At 42.4% G+C, this 24,408-nt stretch overlaps 1 protein-coding gene across 2 annotated transcripts in view; it reads left to right on the top strand.

Moving 5' to 3' along the window:
* LOC124605855 overlaps nucleotides 1–24,408 on the top strand; it is a 118,798-nt gene that overhangs the window by 80,789 nt on the left and 13,601 nt on the right. Inside the window, exons 1-2 of one of the 2 annotated variants that reach the window (XM_047137789.1) lie at nucleotides 3,923–4,334; nucleotides 7,073–7,327. In XM_047137789.1, coding sequence (XP_046993745.1) covers nucleotides 3,987–4,334; nucleotides 7,073–7,327 — 603 coding nt within the window. In that variant the 5' untranslated portion in view covers nucleotides 3,923–3,986. Of the gene's footprint in view, nucleotides 1–3,922; nucleotides 4,335–7,072; nucleotides 7,328–24,408 lie in introns of those variants that run through there. The other variant, XM_047137790.1, reaches the window with a different exon arrangement.

The raw sequence follows: 24,408 nt of genomic DNA, 5'->3' as shown, positions 1-24,408 counted from the left end.
AGATTGGTCAGTAGGGGCGAAACGCTACATATATTTTTTATTCCCTTTTAAATACGAACACTTTGTTCTTGATCGTCCACTCTTGTTATTCCCTCGTGGCTGTCGTACATATCGTATGACCCGTCTCTCTCTATAGCTTACCCCTACTTTCCTCAGAACTTCGAAAATATTGCACTATTTTACATTGTCTAACGTTTTTTCCAGGTCGACAAATCCTGTGAACGTGTCTTGATTTTTCATTAGTCTTGCTTCCATTATTAACCGCTACGTCAGAATTGCCTCTCACGAGCCTTTATGTTTCCTAAAGCCGAACTGATCGTCATCTAGCGCATCCTCAATTTTCTTTTCCATTCTTCTGTATATTATTCTTGTAAGCAACTTGGATGCATGAGCTGTTAAGCTGATTGTGAGGTAATTCTCGCACTTGTCAGCTCTTGCCGTCTTCGGAATTGTATGGATGATGCTTTTCCGAAAGTCAGATGATATGTCGCCTGACTCTTACATTCTACACACCAACGTGAATAGTCGTTTTATTGCCACTTCCCCCAATGGTTTTAGAAATTATGATGAATATTATCTATCCGTTCTGCCTTATTTGATCTTAAGTCCTCCAGATTCTAATACTGGATACCCTATCTCTCATAAAGCGACTCCTGTTTCTTCTTCTATCACATCAGACAAATTTTGCCCTGACAGAGGCTTTCAATGTATTCTTTCCACCAATCCACTCTCTCCTTTGCATTTAACAGTAGAGTTCCCGTTGCACTCTTAATGTTATCACCCTTGCTTTTAATGTCACCGAAGGTTGTTTCGACTTTCCCTTTATGCTGAGTCTGTCCTCCCGACAATCATTTCCTTTTCGATGTCGTAAAATTTTTTCTGCAGCCATTTCTTCTTAGGTTCCCTGGGCTTCCTATTTATTTCATTCCTCAGCCACTTGTACTTCTGCATTCCTGATCTTCCCGGAACATTTTTGTACTTCCTCCTTTCATCGATCAGTTAGTGTTCCTTCTTTTACCCATGGTTTCTTCGCAGTTACCTTCTTTGTACCTATGTTTTCCTTCCCAACTTCCGTTATGGCCCTTTTTAGAGATGCCCATTCCTCTTCAACCACATTGCCTACTGAGCTATTCCTTATTGCTGTATCTACAGCCTTACAGAACTTCAAGCGTATCTCGTCATCCTTAGTACTTCCGTATCCCACTTCCTTACGTATTGATTCTTCCTGACTAATGTCTTAAACTTCAGCCTAATCTTCGTCACTACTACATTGTGATTTGAGTCTATGTAAGCCCATGGGTACACCTTACAGTCCAGTATCTGATTTCGGAATCTCTGACTGACCGTGATGTAATCTATCTGAAATCTTCCCGTATCACCGGGCCTTTTCCAAGTATACCTCATCCTTGAAGAGGTTGTTCGCTATTACTAGCTGGAACTTGTTACAGAACTCAATTAGTCATTCTCCCCTCGCATTCCTTGTCCCAAACTCATTTTCTATTGTAACATTTTCTTCTACTCCTTCCCCTACAGCCGCATTTCAGTCTCCCATGACCATTAGATTTTCATATCCCTTTACATACTGTAGTAGTGCCCTTTCAGTGTCCTCATACACTGTCTCTTCATCTTCAGCTTGCGACGTCGGCATATTTACCGGAACTATCGTTGTCGGTGTAGGTTTGCTGTCGATTATAATAAGGATAAACCTATCACTGAACTGAAACTTTCTGGCAGATTAAAACTGTATGCCGGACCGAGACTCGAACTCGGGACCTTTGCCTTTCGCGGGCAAATGCTCTAACAACTGAGCTACCCAAGCACGACTCGCGCCCCCTCCTCACAGCTTCACTTCTGCCAGTACCTCGTCTCCTACCTTCCAAACTTTACAGAAGCTCTCCTGCGAACCTTGCAGAACTAGCACTCTTGGAAGGAAGGATATTGCGGAGACATGGCTTAGCCACAGCCTGGGGAATGTTTCCAGAATGAGATTTTCACTCTGCCAGAAAGTTTCATATCAGTCCGCACTCCGCTGCAGAGTGAAAATCCTATTCTGTGGCTAAGCCATGTCTCCGCAATATCCTTTCTTTCAGGAGTGCTAGTTCTGCAAGGTTCGCAGGAGAGCTTCTGTAAAGTTTGGAAGGTAGTAGAAGAGGTTCTGGTAGAAGTGAAGCTGTGAGGACGGGGCGTGAGTTGTGCTTGGGTAGCTCAGGTTGTTGAGCATTTGCCCGCGAAAGGCAAAGTTCCCGAGTTCGAGTCTCGGTCCGGCACACAGTTTTAATCTGTCAGAAAGTTTCATATCAGCGCACACTCCACTGCAGAGTGAAAATCTCATCCTATCACTGAACTGTTCACAGTAACGCCCTCTCTGCCCTACCTTCCTATTCATAAGGAATCCTGTTGCACCGTTTTCTGCTGCTGTTGATATTACCCTGTACTAATCTGACTAGAAATCTCTGTCTTTTCTTCACTGACTAGATTGAGCCTTTCTATTTCCCTTTTCCGATTTTCTAATTTCCCTACCACGTTCAAGCTTCTGACTTTCCACGACCCGACTCGGAGAACGTTATCCTTTCTTTGATTATTGGATCTTTTTGTCATGGTAACCTCCCCCTTGGCAGTCCCCTCCCGGAGATCCGAATGGGGGACTATTCCCAATTTTTTTTGCGAATGAAGAGATCGTCATGACACTTCTTCAATTACAACCACATGTCCTGTGGATACATGTTACGTGTCTTTAATGCAGTGGTTTACATTGCCTTCTGCATCGTCATGCCGTTGATCATTGCTGATTCTTCAGCCTTTGGGGCAGTTTCCCACCCGTAGGACAAGAGAGTGCCCTGAACCTCTGTCCACTCTGCTGCCCTCTTTGACAAGACCGTTGAAACAATGAGGGGTGACTTCTCATATCGGATGCCTTCGGCCACTAATGCTGATTATTATTCAAAATTTAAGCAGTGGCGGGATTCGAACATGGGGCCAAAGATACTACCCCTAGATACCAGTACAATCAGATAAACGCTTTGCTATTTTATTATCGCATACCACAACCACGAAGCTACTTACGTATGCGATTAGGTTAGGTTGTAGTGTTGTTCATGCGGTTAAGACATCATCCGAGGTTACAACACCACGTATGAACTCGAGGGACATGCATTGCACCCACCCACACAGGGTAATTTTGTAAAATACGAGAACATCGTAACGGACAATGCAAATCACGTGAGTCAGCACTTGAAAACTGTTTATAGAGCGAAAATTATTTACTATGATCGTAGCACAGCAAGGTAAGAAACTAAATTGCCTTCCAATGCTCTAGTTCGGGCACAAATATTCAGGGGGTGCGAAAAACTTTCTCCATCATCATCATCATCATCATCATCATCATCACTATACCACCACCGCTTCCACGATGTTTTACGCTTAATATGGAACTTCTCAGATTATATTACTTTATTAACTGTGTAACAGAGTATTGTTTACAGTTATCTAATCGATGATGCAAGATGTAGGTAAGACTAGGTGACACGTAATAGCTTCCATCTCTGAAATGGCCACCAAGCGTAGCATTTCCATCTAATCAGGGGCTGATCTCTCTATCTATAAGTCTCTGGACACTGAATGGAAATTTCATGGATTGTTCTGTTATCACAAGAGTCCGGCGTCCACCAAGAATCGAACAGAGTAGGTGTGAATGCAGCACACTGGTGCCGAAACCTGTTAGAGATTTCACTAAGATATTTTCACGTTTCAGTGCTGCAGATGATAGTATCCCGTTGAAGACTACGAAATCGGCTGACAGTCCGAGGCTATATCTGGCTGATCGCAATATTTCCTGGAAGTGTTCCTACACAAGAGGATGTGGCTTTCCTTGTTTCGAGATGTTAGGTCGGTGGAGAAATCTCATTTTCCGGTTCTTGGATACACGAGGCGAGCTCTTAGGCCGATGCCCAGTTCCAACACACATCCTCGCACAGTTGACGAGAGCCATGTCACTGCAGGCTTGCCACCTGTTCCTCCTGTTGTCTGTGGCAGCAGCAGTGGCACAGACTCGGGAAGAGACAATCTCTACCTCAGCCGCTACCACACCAGAGCCAACCGCTACCTTCGTATTCATCCCCACTAGATGTCGAGATGGGTACGTTATGGTAGCAGGACAGTGCCGGAGAATGTGGACGCATGGCCAGCAACGTAGCTTTTTGACAACTACAGCAGAGCCTACCCCGGCTTTCGCACCGACAACAACACCTAACCCGGAGCCTACAATATTTTATTCACGCGAGAGATGCCGTGATGGCTTCGTGCGTGTCAGAGGGCACTGCAGGAAGCTGCTAAAGGTCAGTTGTCGAGAAATAACCACCTAGAGACTAGCTGACTGTTACAAACATTGGTGTGATAATATCTAGTGGTGTTTTTCAACACTGTTACCATTAATTTCCTTTTACTTGGATGAAACCAGCTTGAGTGTCCTCGCGATATTAAATTTAAGTAAAACCCTTAGACAAAATATTAGTCATTCCCTATAGAAGGACACGCAGGCACTGTAGGGGGGAGGGGGGTATATAACTAGTACCAGACTGTCATGTAATCACGACTGATGTAAATCATGTCCAGAGCAGTAAGATCACTCGATGTAAAGACTTGACAGCATGACAGAAATCAGCTACCGTGTTTGGACGTGCCCATGGTTACACCATGAATGTAGTTTTCTTATTTGTTCGTGTATAACCGCGGGCTGTGCAACATGTCAATAAAGAATTTTGTGCCACGGGTATGCAACTCGCACCCATGTAATACTGCGTAAGAACAGTGGTCGCACAAAGATCCTCATCTACAGCGACTGGAGACGAGGATGACGACTTCTGAAGGACAGTCGGTTTCAGTCCGACAGTGAATTTGGTCTATTTAAACCAGTTTCCAAGGGAACACTGCGAAGGATGAAATAGATATCAAGATTCGGGTACTTCTCGGACAGCCGTTTCTAGCAGCATCACGTAAAGATTTGCGTGTTCCACGGGTCAAATAACAAAGACAGTAGCCGACCGGAAGACGTGCATTGTGGTCCAAAGAATTGCCATACATCCTCTTTTCAGATATCGCGGCCCATTGAGGCATTTAACTTGCAGTTTATAGGAGGTCCCTTCAGTACGGAGGCGGTTCTATGATATTTTGGCAGTGTTTTTCGTACCATGACTTTTGCTCATTCGTTTAGGGCGCCCTGAACATGAACCATGCTGACCAAGTGTTGCCTTTTGTTTTACGTCTTCATGACGAATATTCTGTGGAAACCCCCGTTTTCCAAAATGAAAACAGCAGTATTCGCAAGGCTGTTCGATTACGTTCCTACAGCACTTCGAATCGCCGCTAAACCACCCGATGTTAATCGATTAGAAATCAGCATATCCGCAAATAGTAGCTTTACAAGCTCTAAACATCAGTGAATCGAGCATGGGACATGAAGTAACATATGAGGTTTACTCCCATTTTTATGTAATTAGAAGGTTGTGTGAGAGCTATAATGGGCGCTATAAAAATACTTGGAGGTCACAGGTTGTGTGGGGACCACTTTCTTTAATTATGCATTTCGATTTATCTTGATGGTACAACATGTGTGCTAGCAACTGATCCCTTCTTTCATAAACAGTGGCATAAATTTGTTTCTCCTATTATAATTTATTTGACTTACCAGTTAAATCAGCAGCATTGTTCTACAGCATCACATATCAAAAGTAACTACTCTCTTTCTGTATGCGCTGCTGACAGTCCTCATTCCATTACCATACAAGGCTACAATCCAGACAAATATCCTGAGAATTACCTTCCTAAAACTTTAATTTATATTCGATGTTAACAAATTTCACTTTTCTTATGCACTCAGCATTTTCTGTTTTCCCTTCTTTTACCATCCTCCGATTTTTTCTGCCCAGAAAGGAACATCTACTACTTTTAGTGTCTCACTTCCTAAAATTCTCCTACAGTATCATCAGATTTACTTTCATTACACTCCATTACGCTTGTATTACTGTTGCTGATATTCAAATTATAATTTTTCTTTTTCTATCTGAACTTTAATTCCATTTCCAAATTTCTCCTTGGTTTCACTAATTGTTTGCCCAGCGTGCAGATTGAATAATATAGAATGTATGCTATAAACTTGTCTCAAACTCTTCTCAACAACTGCATGTTTTTCATGTCCTTCGCTCTTATAACTACAGTTCCTTTTGTATTCTTTACAATGTCCGCCTGCGATAGCTGAGTGGTCAGCGTGACGGATTGCTGTCCTACGGGCCCGGGATCGATTCCCGCCCGGCTCGGGGATTTTCTCCGCTCAGGGACTGGGTGCTGTGCTGTCTTCATCCGGCACGGAGGTCGCCCAATGTGGCGTCGAACGTAATAAGACCCGCACCAAGGAGGCCGGACCTGCCACGCAAGAGGCCTCCCGCCCAATGACGCCAAACGCTCATTTACAGTTTTTTCCATACAGTTGATATGTTTCGTATTTGTTATGTTCATAATTAATTACTTTTGGTATTTTTCTGCTTTGCTATTAGAACTCGTACTAACATTTGACATTTCAGTAAAGTTTAATTTATCCCAAGTTTTGATTATTATCTGTAACAATTTGGTATTTAATCTGTTATCAATATGTTGGAACTTCAGTACTGTTCAATTTCTTCCAATCTTTAGCTTTTTTGATTAATAGCTTGTCACCGATTTCATTATACCGAAGACAATATTTTTTCTTTCCGGTCAACAGGATAATTTACTCGTTTCTCATATTGAGAGTGACATTTCTTCTGTCATACCTACTGAGCAATAAGTATTTTATTCTGTATTTGAGTGCTCTTGTTGCATCGCTGTTCAGTTCTCTTTCTCGCTCTATTTCGATTCATGTCAGATAATGGTGAGAATCTAAGTTGACTCCTATAACCATGTACGTGTAAGTGTTTCGAATCACGCTTCATTTATCATTTCATGTGTACTTACATATACTTACTTATTTCATGTAAATTTACGTATTTCAGTTCATTGCCATAGCTTTCTCAAGATTGTAAACATGTTTTTGAAACTATAGGGAACACGCCCTGGATCAGCTGATTCACAACCCGCACCCATGTCTGAGAAGCTGTTCGAAGAGGCAGTCAACGCTACTAATGGCAGCCAGACCACTCAGCCTATAGGGAAGTCAGCGCAGCGTACAATGTGCCCAGAAGGTTCCAGGTTTAAATTTGGAATGTGTCTGACCCCTCTTTTTGTGAGGCTAGTAACACTGCCAAAACATTGTCCAGCTGGATACGTGCTAATCGAAGACTCCTGTAGGAACATCAAGGTACGATGACGTAATATTTTTAAGTACCATTTTGCAAATTACTTAAATGCTCGTACATTCTGCGTCGCCGGCGGGGGTGGCCGAGCGGTTCTAGGCGCTACAGTCTGGAACTGCGCGACCGCTACGGTCGCAGGTTCGAGTCCTGCCTCGGGCATGGTTGTGTGTGATGTCCTTAGGTTAGTTAAGTTTGAGAGTTCTAAGTTGTAGGGGACTGATGACCACTGAAGTTAAGTCCCATAGTGCTCAGAGACATTTGAACCATTTCTGTGTCCCCCGTGTGTTTCAGAAGGATTGTAAAAATACCCCCTTGAGCAGCTGCAGAAGAGACAGCTAAAGGAGAGATTATGTCAACAAAGCGAATGGGATGGTTCTGAGTGTCATGTGACTGAGATGACATCAGAATTTGTACTGGTCATAGGTGCAACTCAATAGGGGGAGTATGGCCAGACGGTCAATATAAGCTCGTTTTTTTGGAGGCCGAATCGAAAGCGCTCGAACATAGAATTCCCCATCTAAGTGCTTTTGGAAGCGCTGTATTTTTTATATACTACTGGGTCAAGAGCGTAGCCTGAGGACCACGGTTGCCAGGAAACATCCCTCTTCATTTTGGCATAGGCAGTATCGTGAATCCAGTGATACCATTCGACAGCTAGCAGGGCATCATTCAGGCAAGTGGTTCAAATTTCCCGTATGGAGCATATTTACATGGGGTGAAATGGCACCCATGAGAAGTTCGTCAATGGAGACAGAAACCTTTTTTGCAATCATATGCAGCTCCGCATAAGTGAACTGTCCTTTCAACATCATAGTACATTACCCCATCCAAGGGCATACCCAGTGAGGGACAGAAATCCAGCTACCTCTTTTTCTAGAAAAAAATTTCATCCCAAACTGAATTCGGATAAACCTCATCATACAGACATACGAGTATGTATCTGTTCAGTGCTAGTGTGGAGAAAGAAAAAGTAGTAGGGGGAAGACTGAAACATATTTCTCGTAAAATCTTAAGATTGCTTATACGTTCACTTCTGTACTCTTTACAACTGAGAATGAAAGATAGTTTTAGGTTATAAAAGCTTCCAGTAGAGATTTATGTTCCATTCGCTATGGTAAAGACCAGTGGTAAAACTACTAAAATGTGAATATTAAATATATTCGTATGTAGCTTGTTGTCATTTGCCTGACAGCAAATTAGTTTTGCAAATCGAACACACACATACGTTATTAATGTTGGGTAGGTAATATACTGCCAGAAAAAAAGCACCTGGAAAGACGATGCCGATTTGGTTCCCACGGTAGCATATGCCACTCAAGGTATAATAGATGTACTGACAAAGGTTTCAACGTTGTTCACCAACAGATAGCGTAGACGCGTAGCTCCCAGAGCCACAAGTCTCAGTATCGTGCAGACATGTGAAGCAAGCGGCCAACCATGCCACGGAGATGCCCACATACTCCCTACCGCCAACTGAGCAAGTTTGAGAAGGGTCAAATTGTGGCCCTTCGAGTGGCGGAGTGGTCATTTCGGAGAAATTCCACACGCGTTGGACCTGCTGCGTCAGCTGTGCAACGACGCTCGTATCAGTGATCTTGTGAACAGTCTCACAACCGTAGTCGAGGTTCTTAAAATCCACGCAGCACAGATGCCCGCCAGAGTCTTCGTATTGTAAGGGCATCAGTGGCAGATCGTACGGCTATTATAGCATAGATAATGGGGGCAGTGAGCTCAGACGTGTCAACACGAAGTTTTGCGAACCGGTTATTAGCAGGGGGACTCTGGGCCGTACACCTCTCGCCCGCCTTCCTCTCATGCCATAGAATCGATGTGTACGGCTCGATTGGGGCTGTCAGAGCATCCACGGAATGGCGCGCCGTGGTCTTCAGCAATGAAAGCAGATTCTGCCTTCATGCAGGTGATGGTCGTTTGCGCGTACGACGTAGACCTCGTGAGGGCTGTCTCACAGAGCGCATTCGTCCAAGACGCATTGCCCCCCCCCCCCCGCCCCCCCCCCCCTCCTCAACAGTCGCTTGAGTCTATTATCACATTTCAAGAAGTTTGTGACTGAAACGATTTTTCTTCCATGTAAGAGGTAATACTATTAGATGGGTATTTTCCAACCATTTCAGAGTCGCCATTTTAAAAGATGTGAAATGCAAACTGGTCGACACATTAACATCGATGTAAGAGAGAACATTTCCGAAAACCTGGATGCACTTTTTTCTTTTTTGAAAAAAAAAGAGAAAAGGAAAGGAAAACAGGTTCAGAAATATTATGCTGTTCATCGGTGATCGGGAAGCCATATTGGACGTTGCAAGATCGTCTTCATAGACCGAACTTAGTAAACTGGTGTAAAATATTGTTTCTCGCATGTTGTATGAACATAAAAAGCCAGTTCCGCGTCACTGTGGATATTTGCTGCGATTATGTTGCAACTCGTGTTTTAGGTTGGTAGGCAGTGTCCGTTTTCTTCTCCACGAAGTGGAACGACGCCGGAAAGGGTGTCGTATCGCTATTAGAAAGGCAGTGATAAAGGTTTCTGGAAAGTGCTCGTCAGTTATTGCCCTCCCTTTATTTTATTGCATATTCTGATACTACGTAAACACATATGCACAGTTTACCAAGCCCTTATTTCCTATTCGTGTAGATGGTGCTGCAATCGACAAATACCCCATGCTCCTATTTTTTAAGTTAATAATGGACGCATTGGACCTTGCATTTCATTTTCAGTTAAACGTAAACCTTCGTGTTCTAACAGTTGATATTTATGTTCGAAATTTACTTTAATGTTGAAAATTTGATTGTACCGTGCAATATGGTCACCTGTTTCAGTGTCTGGTTAGAAACTACATTTAGCATGATCCGGGAACGACGACGTGAACTTAATAATTTACTGTTCCCGTCTGGACTCTTGACTTCGGTTAGTCCTCTTGCCTGTCGCTGTTGGGGTACATGGGTTCAGTAAGTCCCCTTGCCTCTCACCGTTGGAATGTCTGTTTCCGGTGAATATGCTCGGCAGGTGCTCCTGTCACTATCACGTCATCGGCATTTCACCTTATTACAACGGTCCTGGTTCGTATTCCGCCGGTTGTTGCGTAGCGGGTAGCACAGCAGTTAGGGCGGCTGGATGGAATCACTCACCGAACTGATGCACCCTGGTGACGGGGTTAGAGGGCTGTCATTGAAATGAGGCACGCGACGGTTTGGGAACTCTCCACAGTCAAAATCCCATAGGGCAGAAAACTACGTTACCATACTGTAGTTTATTTGCCAGAAATTTCAATGGCTGACCACATTATTTATACTGCATCACCAGCTTTACGGCGCGCAAGTAACGTTTGATTATCAGTATCAACTGCTAAAACTCAAAGTTTTACATTTACATTGTAAATGATACGTTGAATCAATTGTGTAGGTTCCGAATTGGGAAAACAGGCATAATCGATGTCTATCGATTTCTATTGTATCTTCCACCAAAGGGAAAAAAATGGTTTGGCAACCCGTGCATATTTTTAGGCTTAGAATCGAAACAGGCAGTAACAGGAGGGGGGAGTTCCCAGCTGAAAATACAAAGTTGACCCCGCCCACTCAGGAGCGGTGGTTGGGGGGTGGCCAGTAGTAGCACAGTCAGACGTCCACTTCATTACTATTAACTTATTAAACTAGAATATCTTTTTCGTACGAGGCATCGTCTTCGATATATTTAGTTGTGTCAAGTTGAAACAAACAGTCTGTGTAGTCGCTCCATTCACCTATCAAAGTTGATTTTCAGTACTGTAAAAATGATAAGAAATACAACCCTGTAAATGTTTTCTTTCGAAATTATGCACCCACGAATGTTGGGAGCCTTCTATTTATAACGACAAGCCAAAGCGTGGCTTTAAGCTCTAACATCTTGAATAATTATCCAGGCATGGTTGTTGCAGTGCCCATTCTGAGTAGGTACGCGTGGCGCAGTGGAGCAGTAAAATGGAATTACGTCGCAGTTTTGGGTTACAGAGACCTAATCCACCATTGCGTAGGAAAAGGGCAATTACAATGAAGGAAAACTTGAAACTGTGGTCTCTTTATTTTTTCCGGCCCGCGTCCTTTAAAAATGATTACAGTAAAGCGATGTAGCTAAGGCCGAACATTATTTATTACTTTGCTACAGTCCTTATTGCTAGCGGTTCTCGTTAGTCTACGTCCATGGTTTCGTCGTAATGAAAATTCCTTCCAAGACGCAAGCGGAAAGTTAGGTGGATTAGCCAAGATAATGTGGTTGTAACAGGGCATTACTAACACAACAGTCATACTAACTACAAAAATATGTTTGTGTAATATGACTTTTTTACTTACTAGAAACGAAATACACACATCAGAAAAGGTTTTGCATCACCCCGGTTACGAGAGTTTCGGAACCTGTACAGAAAATTGGAAAAGAGATCAACATAAACATAATTTCCGCCTTTCTACTGCTCATGAAAACCACATATTGCATGTTTTACTACCATACAGCGAGAATTTCAGAGGTGGTTGTCCGGATTGCTGTACACACCGGTACCTATAATACCCAGTAGCACGTCCTCTTGCATCGATGCATGCCTGTATTCGTCGTGGCATACTATCAACCAGTTCATCAGGGCACTGTTGGTCTAGATTGTCCCACTCCTACGGCGCCTCCTATGACCACCAGCGGCGTACGTGTGCCACGTAATGCCCCCTTAAAACAGCAGGGAACCTCCACCTTGCTGCACTCGCTGAACAGTGTGTCTAAGGCGTTCAGACTGACCGGGATGCCTCCAAACACGTCTCCGACAATTGTCTGGTTGAAGGCATATGCGACACTAATCGGTGAAGAGAAATTGACGCCAATCCTGTGCGGTCCATTCTGCATGTTGTTGGGCCCATCTGTATCGCGCTGCATGGTTCGTGGTTGCAAAGATTGACCTCGCCATGGACGTCGGGAGTGAAGTTGCGCATCATGCAGCCTATTGCGCACAGATTAAGTCGTAACACGACGACCTATGGCTACCGAAAAGCATTGTTCAACATGGTGGCGTTGCTGTCAGGGTTCCTCCGAGCCATGAACCCGTAGGTAGCGGTCATTCACTGCAGTAGCGGCCTGAGCGAGTCATCTCATCGACAGTTCCTGTCTCTCCGTTATGTCCTCCATGTCCGAACTACATCGCTTTGGTTCACTCCGAGACGATTGAATACTTCCCTTGTTGAGAGCCCTTCCTGGCACAATGTAACAACACAGAGGCGATCGAATCGCGGTATTGACCGTCTGAACTACAGACAACACGAGCCGTGTACCTCCTTCCTGGTGGAGTGACTGGAACTGATCGGCTGTCGGACCCCCTTAGTGTAATAGGCGCTGCTCATGCGTGCTTGTTTACATCCTTGGGCGGGTTTAGTGACATCTGTAAACAGTCAAAGGTACTGTGTCTGTGATAAAATACCCACAGTCATCGTCTATCTTCAGTAGTTCCGGGACCCGGGGTGACGCGAAACTTTCTTGTGTATTTGCCATCAGGTTCCGAACTGTCACGAGAAGCAGAACGCTCTTATGTACTTAATCGTGAAGCTGCCATCTTCCTGCAGTTTTTAATCTTTTACTGACAGAAAAAAAGTTGTTCACAGCAAGAAGTTGACCCGAACATAAATGATGTCGACCGCATGTATGGGGAGCTTGGGAGTTTTTTATATGTGTACATTACATAACTATCGAACAAGCATGCTGCTGTAAACCTGTGCCTTATCACAGATCGCATATTTGTATATTATTAACTTCCTATTACATTTCCAAAAATACAGCATGAAGTGCAACTGAAACCGTGTGCTAAATAATTGCAGTTCATTATCTATTCTATTGAAGTCGTGAAATCTTGCGCCGGCCGGGGTGGCCGAGCGGTTCTAGGCGCTGCAGTCTGGAACTGCGCGACCACTACGGTCGCAGGTTCGAATCCTACCTCGGGCATGGGTGTGTTTGATGTCCTTAGGTTAGTTAGGTTTAAGTAGTTCTAAGTCCTAGGGGACTGATGACCTCAGAAGTTAAGTCCCATAGTCCTCAGAGCCATTTGAACCACTTGAAATCTCGCCACGAAACTCTGATGAAGTTGAACGATGTCCACAGTCGTTACATCGTTACCTAGAAATATGTGCTGTTATACTCATGAACATGGCGATTTCCTTCGAATGACAAAGAATACGCAGAGCCACTCGTAGTGACGCGCGATGGTGAGGTATGTCACTGAATACTGGTTCTGTTAACCGACAGCCTTTAAGACAAAATTCATAAAAGGCCACATGACCTTCACGGAATTCCAGGCTCCAAATATTTTACACAAAGGGCTTCCTTCTGGCTGCAACCTGGCACGTCGTTCCCAAATTTAATCTTGAGTTTGTGCCCACATGATACACAATACCCTGCTGAGTCGCAGCTAACTACGGTGCACCGTCTGTCGCCACACGAAGAAGCCGTTCACAAAACAAACACTGTGATTGTCTAGTTTTTAGGAAGCACATATAGAAGTTCCTGGAAAATTTGCACTTCCAAATCAATACCTGGCATAAATATTGAAAAATGTTCACAGTCTGTTACACCTGTAGTTTTGCCAATTTCTAGTCAGTAAATAACATACACTTAGGTGACAAAAGTCATGGGATAGACACTCATTTCGTTTCGGACCTCCTCTTGCCCTGCTTAGGACAGCAACTCGACGTACCATGGAATCAGTAAGTCGTTGAAAGAAACCTGCAGAAACATTGAGCCACGCTGCCTCTACAGCCGTCTGTAGTTATGAAGGCGTTGCTGGTGCAGCATTTTCACCACGAACTAACCTCACGATTATGTCCCATAAATGTTCGATGTTATTCATGTCGGGCGATACGAGTGGCACTGTCATCCATAAAAATTCCAACTTACTTTGGGAACACGAAGTCCATGAACGGCTCCAAGTAGCAGAAAATAACGATTTCCTGTTAGTAATCAGCTCAGCTGGACCAGAGGACCCAGTTCATCCCATGCAAATACAGCCCACATCATTTTATGGAGCCACCACCAGATTGCTCAGTACCATGTTCACAAATTGGATTTATAAATTCGTGGGGTCTGCCCCATTCTCGAGCGCTACCGTCAGCTCTTACCAAATGAAATCGGTAGTGGTCTAACCATGCCACGGATTTCCATTCATCCAGGGTCCAACCATTACGGTCACGCGCCCAAGAGAGGCGCTGCAGGTGATGTGGTGTTGTTTGTTACCAATAGCACTCGCGTCCGTAGTCTGCTGCCACAGCCCATAAACGCCAAATTCTGCCGCACTGTCCTGGCGGAAACGTTCGTCGTACTTCCCACATAGATATCTGGGTTATTTCACGCGATGCTGTTTATCTGGTAGCACTGACAACTATACCCAAACGCCGGCTACTCTCAGGTGTTAAGCAAAGGTCGTTGGCTATTGCATTGTCTATGGTAGTGCCTGAAATTTGGAATTCTCGGCGCACTCTTGACACTTGGTATCTCTGAATATTTAATTCCTTAACGGTTTCCGAAATGGAATGTCCTATGCGTCTAGATCCAACTACCACTCCGCGTTCAGAGTCTGTTAATTCCAATCGTGCTGCCGCAATCAGGTCGGTAATCTGCCCTTTTGTGCCTTGTTTATGCTATACTATCGCTATCTTTACATGTGCGTATCGCTATCCCATGGCTTTGTCACCTCAGTGTACACTGATCAGCCAAAATATTACGTCATCCCATCGCGAAATCACTGCCGCCTGGCCGCATTGCGAGCATGAGATGCGGTAAGGGAAGTACATACATAAGTGGAGCAGAGACAAGCAGGGAAGTACTGTAGTGACGATAGAAGGAAATCCACTGCCAAATGCCACTAAGACAGAGGACATACTGTTTTGGACAGCATAATAAACAAATGAAATCACAACGGTAGATGCATCTACTACCAAAAGCCTCCACCATTTACTCACTACTGCTATAGTCAACAGCACCTAGCTACGTCCTTAGAATAGACAATGCTGCGTGTTCCAGTTGCAAAACATTTCTGCCCATCGTTTCATTGGTCTTCCAGTATATTTTCTTACCTTATGCCAATAGAACAACACCCTTCCTCGGATCGTCTCCTTTGGTATTCTGTAATCATTTGTATAGTGTACAATTTTTTTTGCCAGAAGAATTTGTTCTTAGTTCTTATTTTGTTTTCCAGTGGCAGTTCTGCATGGAAGGATAACACTCTTATACTGCTCTTATGAATCTCATTTCGGCAGCCTATATTTTCTTTTCAACAGCTTTTGTCAACGTTCATGTTTCAAATCCGTAGTGAAAAGCAGGCGCAGACATTACTTTGTAGAAATTCATTCGCTTTCCTTTGCTAGATTTAGTTTCCAGGCTTCTATTTACTGCACCGTATATTTGGCGGAACATTGGTAATTTGTTTTTAAACTCTATTTCACATTCATAATTTATGTACGTTCCGTAGTAATTAAAACTCGTTACTTCTTCTAACATAATATGACTGATTACAAGTTTGGTTCCAACGGTATATTTAGCTTTGAAGGCCATTGTCTCTGTATTATTCGTGAAAATTATAAAATTATAAATCTCACACAGCTTTTGTAACACATAGACTGCTCTTTGCGGCTCTTCTACAGTTTTACTTATAATAATCTGATCATCAGCAAATATAATCGTATTAAGAATAAAATTTGGTGCGATGAAATGACGTCGCTAATTTTATACATTCACCCTCTAATCAGATCGTCTATATAAAGTATAAAGAGAACTGGAGACAAGCTACAACCCTGCCTTATACCTTGGTTCACATGTATCCATTTTGCTATATATTACTTTCATTCGTGTATCTTTATATACATACCTTTTAGTGCTTAGTTAGTTAGTTTGTTTTGTTTTAGGGCGCAAAAAACAACTGAGGTCATACGAGCCCATTTTAGTGTTTTAATTTGGTGATTCAGATACTCTTTTTGAGTCATGGTTTCCCTTAAATTTTTCCTACTTGCTCCGTCAAGTGTGTTTGCATGATCAAAGAAAGCGATATGAGCTTCACGGTTATATACCCTCCTTTTTCTGTTATCTGTTTAACTGTGAAAGTAGCATTTGTACAGAATCGCATCTTTCTAAACCGTTTTGTTCTCCTAGTAATAAAACGCCTGCAATGGCTCATACTCTTTTACATAAGATTCTTGCATGTATTTTATGTCCTGTACCCAAAACACTTATTCTCCCATAATCTTCATACATGTTTATATCCCCTTTTTATATACTGACTAACTTGGCCATGTGACCTGGATCTTGGAATTTGATATCAATTGTAATATATATTAATTAGATTGAGAAATATCTGATTTAGTATTTGGATCCCATTTCTCCATAACCCTGCATTTATTCCATGTTCCCGTGTAGTGTTCCAGTCCCTCAGTTTTAGTGTTATTTATAATTTTTGAAAGATAATAAGAGTTATATTTCCATTAGTAGGTTCATCATTTTCTTCTTTTCTTTCAGGGAGTTAGTGTACCACGAATTTCTATAACTTTACATCAGCTGTTCCTCTTCAATACATTTATATTTGCTGTATCTCTTTCGTCACTGTCTAGATACGTAAGCTCTTCATAGGCCATCGTTTGTCTCCAATGTATATCAGCTTCATAGGTGCTTAGAAAATTGTCCCAAGACTCTTGGTGAGCTTACCTCACAGTATTTTTCGATTCGTTTCGTTTTTTCTCTCTTGCTTCATTCGTTTGCTGTCGTAACGCTTGTAGGTGAGCTCCTTTCTTTTCTCTTACTGTGTTTACAATTTCTTCATGCCATATCGTTAACCACTTTTTTCTCAGGGTACTTTCTTTCTTTACCTACCATTTTCTTAGCTACTGTTGTCACAGCTTGTATTATATGATTCAGTCCCTCATATTTTGGCTACTTTATTGTTTTTGTAGGTAAGCAGACAACCTTCATTGCTATAAAGCTCTTTCACGCATATCATTCTCTTCCACCTTGATAGGAGAGGTATTTTTGATATCAGCAAATAATGATTTCTTGATATATCACTTCACCGAAAGACTCTCACATCTTGTACTTGTGATGACCTTTTTTTATTCATAAGAAGAGAAATTTGTTAACATCAAGTATAGATTTCAGTGTCAGGAAGTCGTTTCTGAAAGTATTTGTATGGAGTGTAACCATGTATGGAAGTGAAGAGAATAAAAGCTTTTGAAATGTGGTGCTACAGAAGAATGCTGAAGATTAGATGGATAGATCACATAACTAATGAGGAGGTACTGAATAGAATTGGGGAGAAGAGGAATTTGTGGCACAATTTGAAGAAGGGATTGGTTGGTAGGACATGTTCTGAGGCATCAAGGGATCACCAATTTAGTATTGGAGGGCAGCGTGGAGGGTAAAAATCGTAGAGGGAGACCAAGAGATGAATACACTAAGCAGAATCAGAAGGATGTAGGCTGCAGTACGTACTGGGAGATGAAGAAGCTTGCACAGGATAGAGTAGCATGGAGAGCTGAATCAAATCAGTCTCAGGACTGAAGACCACAACAACAACAACAAGGGCATAGTCATTAGGGATTTATCTCGCCTTCCATACCAAGTAAGTTTATGGATGTCTTTTTTCTTTCACAGATAGTACGCTAACAGAAAAGATCGCACAAGTCAAAAATAACTTATATAGAATAATGAAATTTCGGGAGTAGATTTTTCTGGGTAACACATTTAAGTGTTTTACATTGCAAGATCATAGGTTAATGGAACCATGAGATAAGACTTTGAAAATGTGAAATGCCGATACATTAAGAACCGGTGTAACAGCCAGAATGGTGAATGCATGCATGCAGACGTGCATTCATTCCGTTGTACAGGTGCCGGTTGTCAGTTTGTGGGAAGGAGTTCCATGCCCATGGCACTTGGTCTGCTAATACAGAAATGGTTGTTGCTGTTTTGGATGTGGCTGGAGTTGTCGTTTGATGGTGCCCCGCATGTGCTCGATTGGAGACAGATCTGATGGTCGAGCATGCCAAGGCAATATGTCCAAACTCTGTAGAACATGTCGGGTTACAACAGCGGTGTGTGGCGAGCATCATCCTGTTGGTAAACACCCTCTGAAATGCTGATCATGAATGACAGCACAGGAGATCGAGTAACTGGATTGGCGTACCTATTTGCAGCCATTGTGCGAGGGATAGTCACCATAATGTTCCTGCACCCCTCAGCCATAACCCCAAGAGTAGGTCCAGCACGTCTTCCAAGGAGACTTGTTATTTGCAGGCATTTCAACTAGCCTCCTTCTAACCAAAACACGACCGTCACTGGCACCGAAGCAGAACCAGCTTTCGTCAGAAAATACAACAGACGTCCACCTTGCCCTCCAATGAGCACTCGCTTGACCCCATTGAAGTCGCAAATGGCGTTGGTTTGATGTCAGTGGAATGCACGCTACAAGGCATGTGGCTCTGAGCTGATCTTGAAGTAACCGTTTTTAACAGTTCGTTGTTTCACTGCGGAGCCAACTGCTGCTCAGATTGCTACTGCAGATGCAGTATGATGCGCCAGAGCCATAGCTGGACACGATGGTCTTCAGTCTCGGTCGTGCCACTTGCCTCCCTGTGCCTGATCTTCTTGCGACCGTACATTCCCGTGACCACCGCTGCCAACAATCATGTACAGTTGCTACACTCCTATCTGCAGTGTCGCGGAAAGAACATCCAGCCTCTCGTAGCCTTATTACATAACCTTGTTAGAACTCAGTGAGGTGCTGATAATGTCGTCTTTGCTGCCTGAAAGGCATTCTTGACTAACATCAACTCGCCGCGTCCAATCTCAAAGACAACTAACTTTCACAACTTCTACAGCGTGTACTTAAACCATCCTCATAGTGCACTACTAGCGCCACTCTTATCCAACTGCCGTGAATTATATATCTTTCAGATAAATTATCACTCCTATAACTTTCGTTTATGTCGCACACCTCATTCTTGGTGATGCGATTTTTTCCCGACATTGTATTTCTAATTCTTAGATTCTTAAATACTGCAAACCGTCGCGGCTTCTCTCCATTGTCGTCCAAAATACCGTAACCAAATTTATCTACAACATATTTAATCGGTATGTACCCACTCGGGATTCCAAATCTCCTGTTAATCTAGGGCAATCTCTGTTAACTTTTGTTTATTTCTCTATTTAGTTCTTCATAGATCTTCCCCCTACCTTCCTTTCAGCCTTCTCCAGGGGTTCATACTCCTATTACTGCCAAGTGACCTCTAAACATTATAAATCTAAAAGCATCTTCTCATTTGTAAGATCTTTTTAGCCTACTTATTATCAATACTTACTACAGCTGTACTAACTGCTCTTTGTTGTTTACCAAATCCACTAGAAATCTACATGCAGTCTCCTATACACTGAATTCCTTTGAGTTTCTTTTTGTCTTCGGTTCGAACCAATGTATTAGATTTTCTTTCCTCTAGTTCTTTATTACGTTCTATTTCGTTATTAACTAGACCACTAACATTACATGGTGCCACGAGCAGTTTTTCCCATATTCCAAAGTCTTAATCTTTTATTTTGCCTAACCGTCCTGCTTTTTGTCGATCTGGCTTCAGTTTTATAAAGCTTTTTCTTAAGAAAATTCTGCTTCATAGAGTTACAGGCCCCGTCAAGAACAGTCTAATGGTGGGGCTGTCACCTTACTGCCTCCACTCTTGCAAGACTTTTAATTGAAGTTTCTTCCGCTAGAGCAGTTGCTTTCACTCAGCTGTCGAACGTATCTTTTCGTTTGGAGTAGGAAAAGAAGAAAGCAAAAAACAGAAAAATGTTCAAATGTGTGTGAAATCTTATGGGACTTAACTGTTAAGGTCATCAGTCGCTAAGCTTACACACTACTTAACCTAAATCATCCTAAGGACAAACACACACCATGCCCGACGGAGGACTCTAACCTCCGCTGGGACCAGCCGCACAGTTCCAAGACCGCTCGGATAATTCCGCGCGGCGGCAAAAAACACCATCGGGTCACGACACCCGATACAGTCTGGATTGAAAAACTAAGAGTTAGTCAAGACAGGCTCTTAGGAAAGCATACTACAGAACCCAGACGCATGTAAGTGGAACAAATGTCAGACTTAGCTAAGGGCCCATGTTATTATTACCCATATACTCTCAAGATGGGAGCCCCCAGGGTTTTGTTGTCATCTGAAGTAAGGAAAACTCAGGAGTAGTTAAAGGGAAAGATGGGAAATTGTGAGACACCCTTTGTATGACTCCTCGGCAAGAGGCCTGCCCGACATGGGAGACCTTGCCGGTAGTTACGCTACCTTCGGTTCCCCATTTCGAATGAGTAGCAGCCTATTACTTAATCGATCTGCCCATCTAATCTTCAGCATTCTTCTACTGCATCACACTTCAATAGCTTCTGTTCTCATCTTGCCTGACTGTTTATCGTACATGTCTCACTTCTGTACAAGGTACACTCCAGATAAATAGCTTCAGAAAAGACCTGCTAACACAATTCTTTTTTTTCAGAAATGCTTTTCTACCTCTTGCAGTCAGAAATTTACACCCTCTCAACTATGGCCAGCCTGAGCTATTTTATTGCACAAGTAGCAAAACAGCTACTTGTAATAGTATATCATTTCCTAATCTAATCCCCTCAGCATTGCCTGCTTTAATTCTACAACATGACATTAACGTTATCGTATTATTGTGGATGTTCATATGAGTATATGAATAATAATAATAAAAAAAATTTGCAATCAAGACGGATTTAAAGTAACATTATAAAATCACTGATTGCTGTTATCCCATAAGACATTATGTCTGTTTTTGCAAAAACTCATTTTCCTTCGTCTTGTCCCTGAACTTCAGTTGCCTCACGAATTTCCTCCTTGGGTTCGTTTACTGCCTACTGAATGTACAGACTGAGTAATATTGGGGATAGGTGCAGCCCTGTTTCGTCCCCTTCTCTACTACTGCTTCTCTTTCATGTCCATCAACTACTACAACTGCAGTCTAGTTTCCGTAAATTGGTAAATGTCCTTTCGCTTCCTGTATTTCATCCCTGTTATCTTCAACATTTCAAACAGCATCGTCCTGTCAAAACAGTGAAAACTAATCTCAAAATTTACAAATACTGTAAATTTTGGTTTACCTTTCTACACCCTGTCTTCTGGGATGAGATATGAGGTCAGTATTACCTCACGTGTTCCTGCACTTCTGTGACACCAAAATTGATCGGTTTCTACCAGTTTTTCCGTTGTTCTACACATGATTCGTGTCAGTATTTTGCAACCGTGAACTATTAAAGTGGTGATCGCTAGTATTCACACCTGTCAACACCTGCCTTCTTCACAAATGGTGTTATTACATTCTTCCTAAAAATCTGAGAGTGTTTTCCCTGTCTCATACACCTCGCAAATGTTTTGTCATTGCTGACTCTCGGAAATATCTCAGTAATCTAACGTAATGTTGTCTGTCCCATGAAGCTTGTTTCCCTGAACCTCTTTCATGGCTCTGTCAAATTCTTCTTACTATGTCTCATCTCCCATCACAGTTTCACTTACTTCCTCTTCTCTTTCTATAGTAATGTCCTTAAATTTCTTACACTTTTCAGATATTCCTTCTTTGGTGAGTACTGATGTGCTTTCCGACTTATTGATGTTCATACGTCTTCTTCTCTTTTCGTATGGGTTATATTTTTCTTCATCCCTAGTCATGTATGTTTCTACAGTCTTCCACTTGTCATCCGGTTTAACAATACTGATTTTACGTCAGTTTTATTTTTTACACGTCGGTATTCCCTTTTGCGTACTCATTGTACACCGAGCGATGTGGTGCAGTGATTGGCGCAATGGACTCGGATTCGAGAGGGCAACGGTTGAAACCCGCGTCTGACCACCCTGATTTAGGTTTTCCATGATTTCTATAAATCACTTCATCCAAATGCTGGGATGGTTCCTTTGCAAGGGCACGATCGACTTCTTTCTCCGTCCTTCCTTAATCCGATGTGACTGATGAACTCTATGTCTGGTCCCCTTTCCTCAACCAATCAACCAGCCAAATTAACGTACTGCTTTATTATACAGATGAGACATTATGATTAATTCTTACTAACATGAAATAGTAGTAATAATATATCAAGCATTCATTTATACTTAGAAACGTTTCCACATTGTAAATGTGCTTGGTCAGGAACAAAGGTCTCCAGTTAATGTCAAACGTTACTTCCTTAGCAACCGCACTTGTGTTGTTGTTAGATTTCGAAAATTACGTCATATGTAATGCATCAGTATAAGAGACTTCTACCTATACATACACGGTTACTATTATCAACACTATTGCTTTAACTTATAAATATAATTAGGAAATAACTAGACGGAGGTAGAACAGTTGGTATCAACAGCTCTCTGAACAATTATATTTAGAGTGTTTTCGAATTCATCCAATATTCACAAATGCTTTTGACTTACATATTTCACGTACAACAATGTCTGACCGAAATTTTTCCACAGAATGGTATACGAAAGGATAATTTAAAATCATGAAACAGGAGAATCAGAAGGTTCATGGATACATTCGTAATGGCTGACATGATACTGGTAGAAAATGAAATGCTTGAACTTGCTTCTTAGAAATATTCGACATCTTCGATACTTCCTAATAAACCTAAAAGTGAATGGTGATACCTTCAAATTTTCAGTAACTGAACAGCAATCTTAGACTATTGGTTTAGCCCGAAAACTTTACTTTTCCCAATCTGAAACAGACGGTGTAAAAAAATAAGACCAGCAAAAGGCCAGATTATTCAATCTCATATGTACACACTGTCGACTACTGATGGATGGCTTATTCAACAGCTGTTATACTGAGACCAATGTTGTCAGTACAACAAAATATACCACTCTCCATGACGATTACAAGAATAGTTCTCGTAGTTAATTAGTGAAATAATCATGTTCTAATCTCTTCTTTTATCCCTACCTTTATACAGGGTGAGTCAGCGTTATCTGACTAGTATCAGATGGGTCAGCACAGAGGAGGGCTGGGCTTTGGCTCATTGTTTTCCCCTGGAGCAACAGTTTATTTACAATGGACAGGTGGGCTGTGCAACACAGCGAAACATAGCGCATTCGTCGTAGAGACGTTCTTTAAGCATGTAAAGAAATGTGACCACCATGCAAAGGAGGTTCCGTCTCCAATTCAGCTTTCCAGTTAATGGTGCAATTCTAATCCACAATACCATTCTGATATCGGTTAAGAACTAATGAGACTGGTTCTGCATTGAAGAAAAAACTGAGAGGTTGTGCAAAGACCTCCATTTCACCTGAAAACATGCAAGCTGTGTGTCTTGCAATTCAAAAGATTCCCAAATGATCGGTAAGCCGACACACACAGTCTCTTGGGTTATCAACTTGATCAGCTCGACTCATTTTACACCATCTAAATTTTCATCACTACAAAACTGATATTGTTCAGGATGTGAAGCCTCAATATTTTGTGAGAAAGAGAAGCTTTGCTGAAACAATGAAAGAGGTGCTGAGGAAGCAATCTGGAATTGAGATTTTAATGACAGACAAGGCTCATATTTACCTAAACGGTAGTGTTAATAAACAGAACTGTCGTTCTTAGTCTCCAAGTAACACTCAGCATCTACGCCAGTGACCACTACATTTTGACAGGGTTGCAGTGTGGGCTGGGTTAGGTAAATTTGGCGTCATAGAGCCTTATTTCTTCCAAGAAAATGGGAGAGATGTAACTGTGAACTCTGAGCGTTGTTTGATCATGTTGCGTGAATTTCTCGTCACAGAACGTCGTCGCCTTGGCAGAAATCGTGGAAATGTTTGGTTTCAGCAAGACGATGCGAAAGCTCGTATTTCCAATCTGTGCGTATTTGAAGAGAGGAAATTGTTTCTGGGAAAAGTGGTAACTAACCGGGGAGTTGAAACTTTCTGGCAGATTAAAACTGTGTGCCCGACCAAGACTCGAACTCGGGACCTTTGCCTTTCGCGGGCAAGTGCTCTACCATCTGAGCTAACGAAGCACGACTCACGCCCGGTACTCACAGCT

The sequence above is a fragment of the Schistocerca americana genome, chromosome 3 (assembly GCF_021461395.2).
Source record: "Schistocerca americana isolate TAMUIC-IGC-003095 chromosome 3, iqSchAmer2.1, whole genome shotgun sequence".
Classification (NCBI taxonomy): Eukaryota; Metazoa; Arthropoda; class Insecta; order Orthoptera; family Acrididae; genus Schistocerca; species Schistocerca americana.
This window is presented reverse-complemented; position numbering and strand designations above follow the sequence as displayed.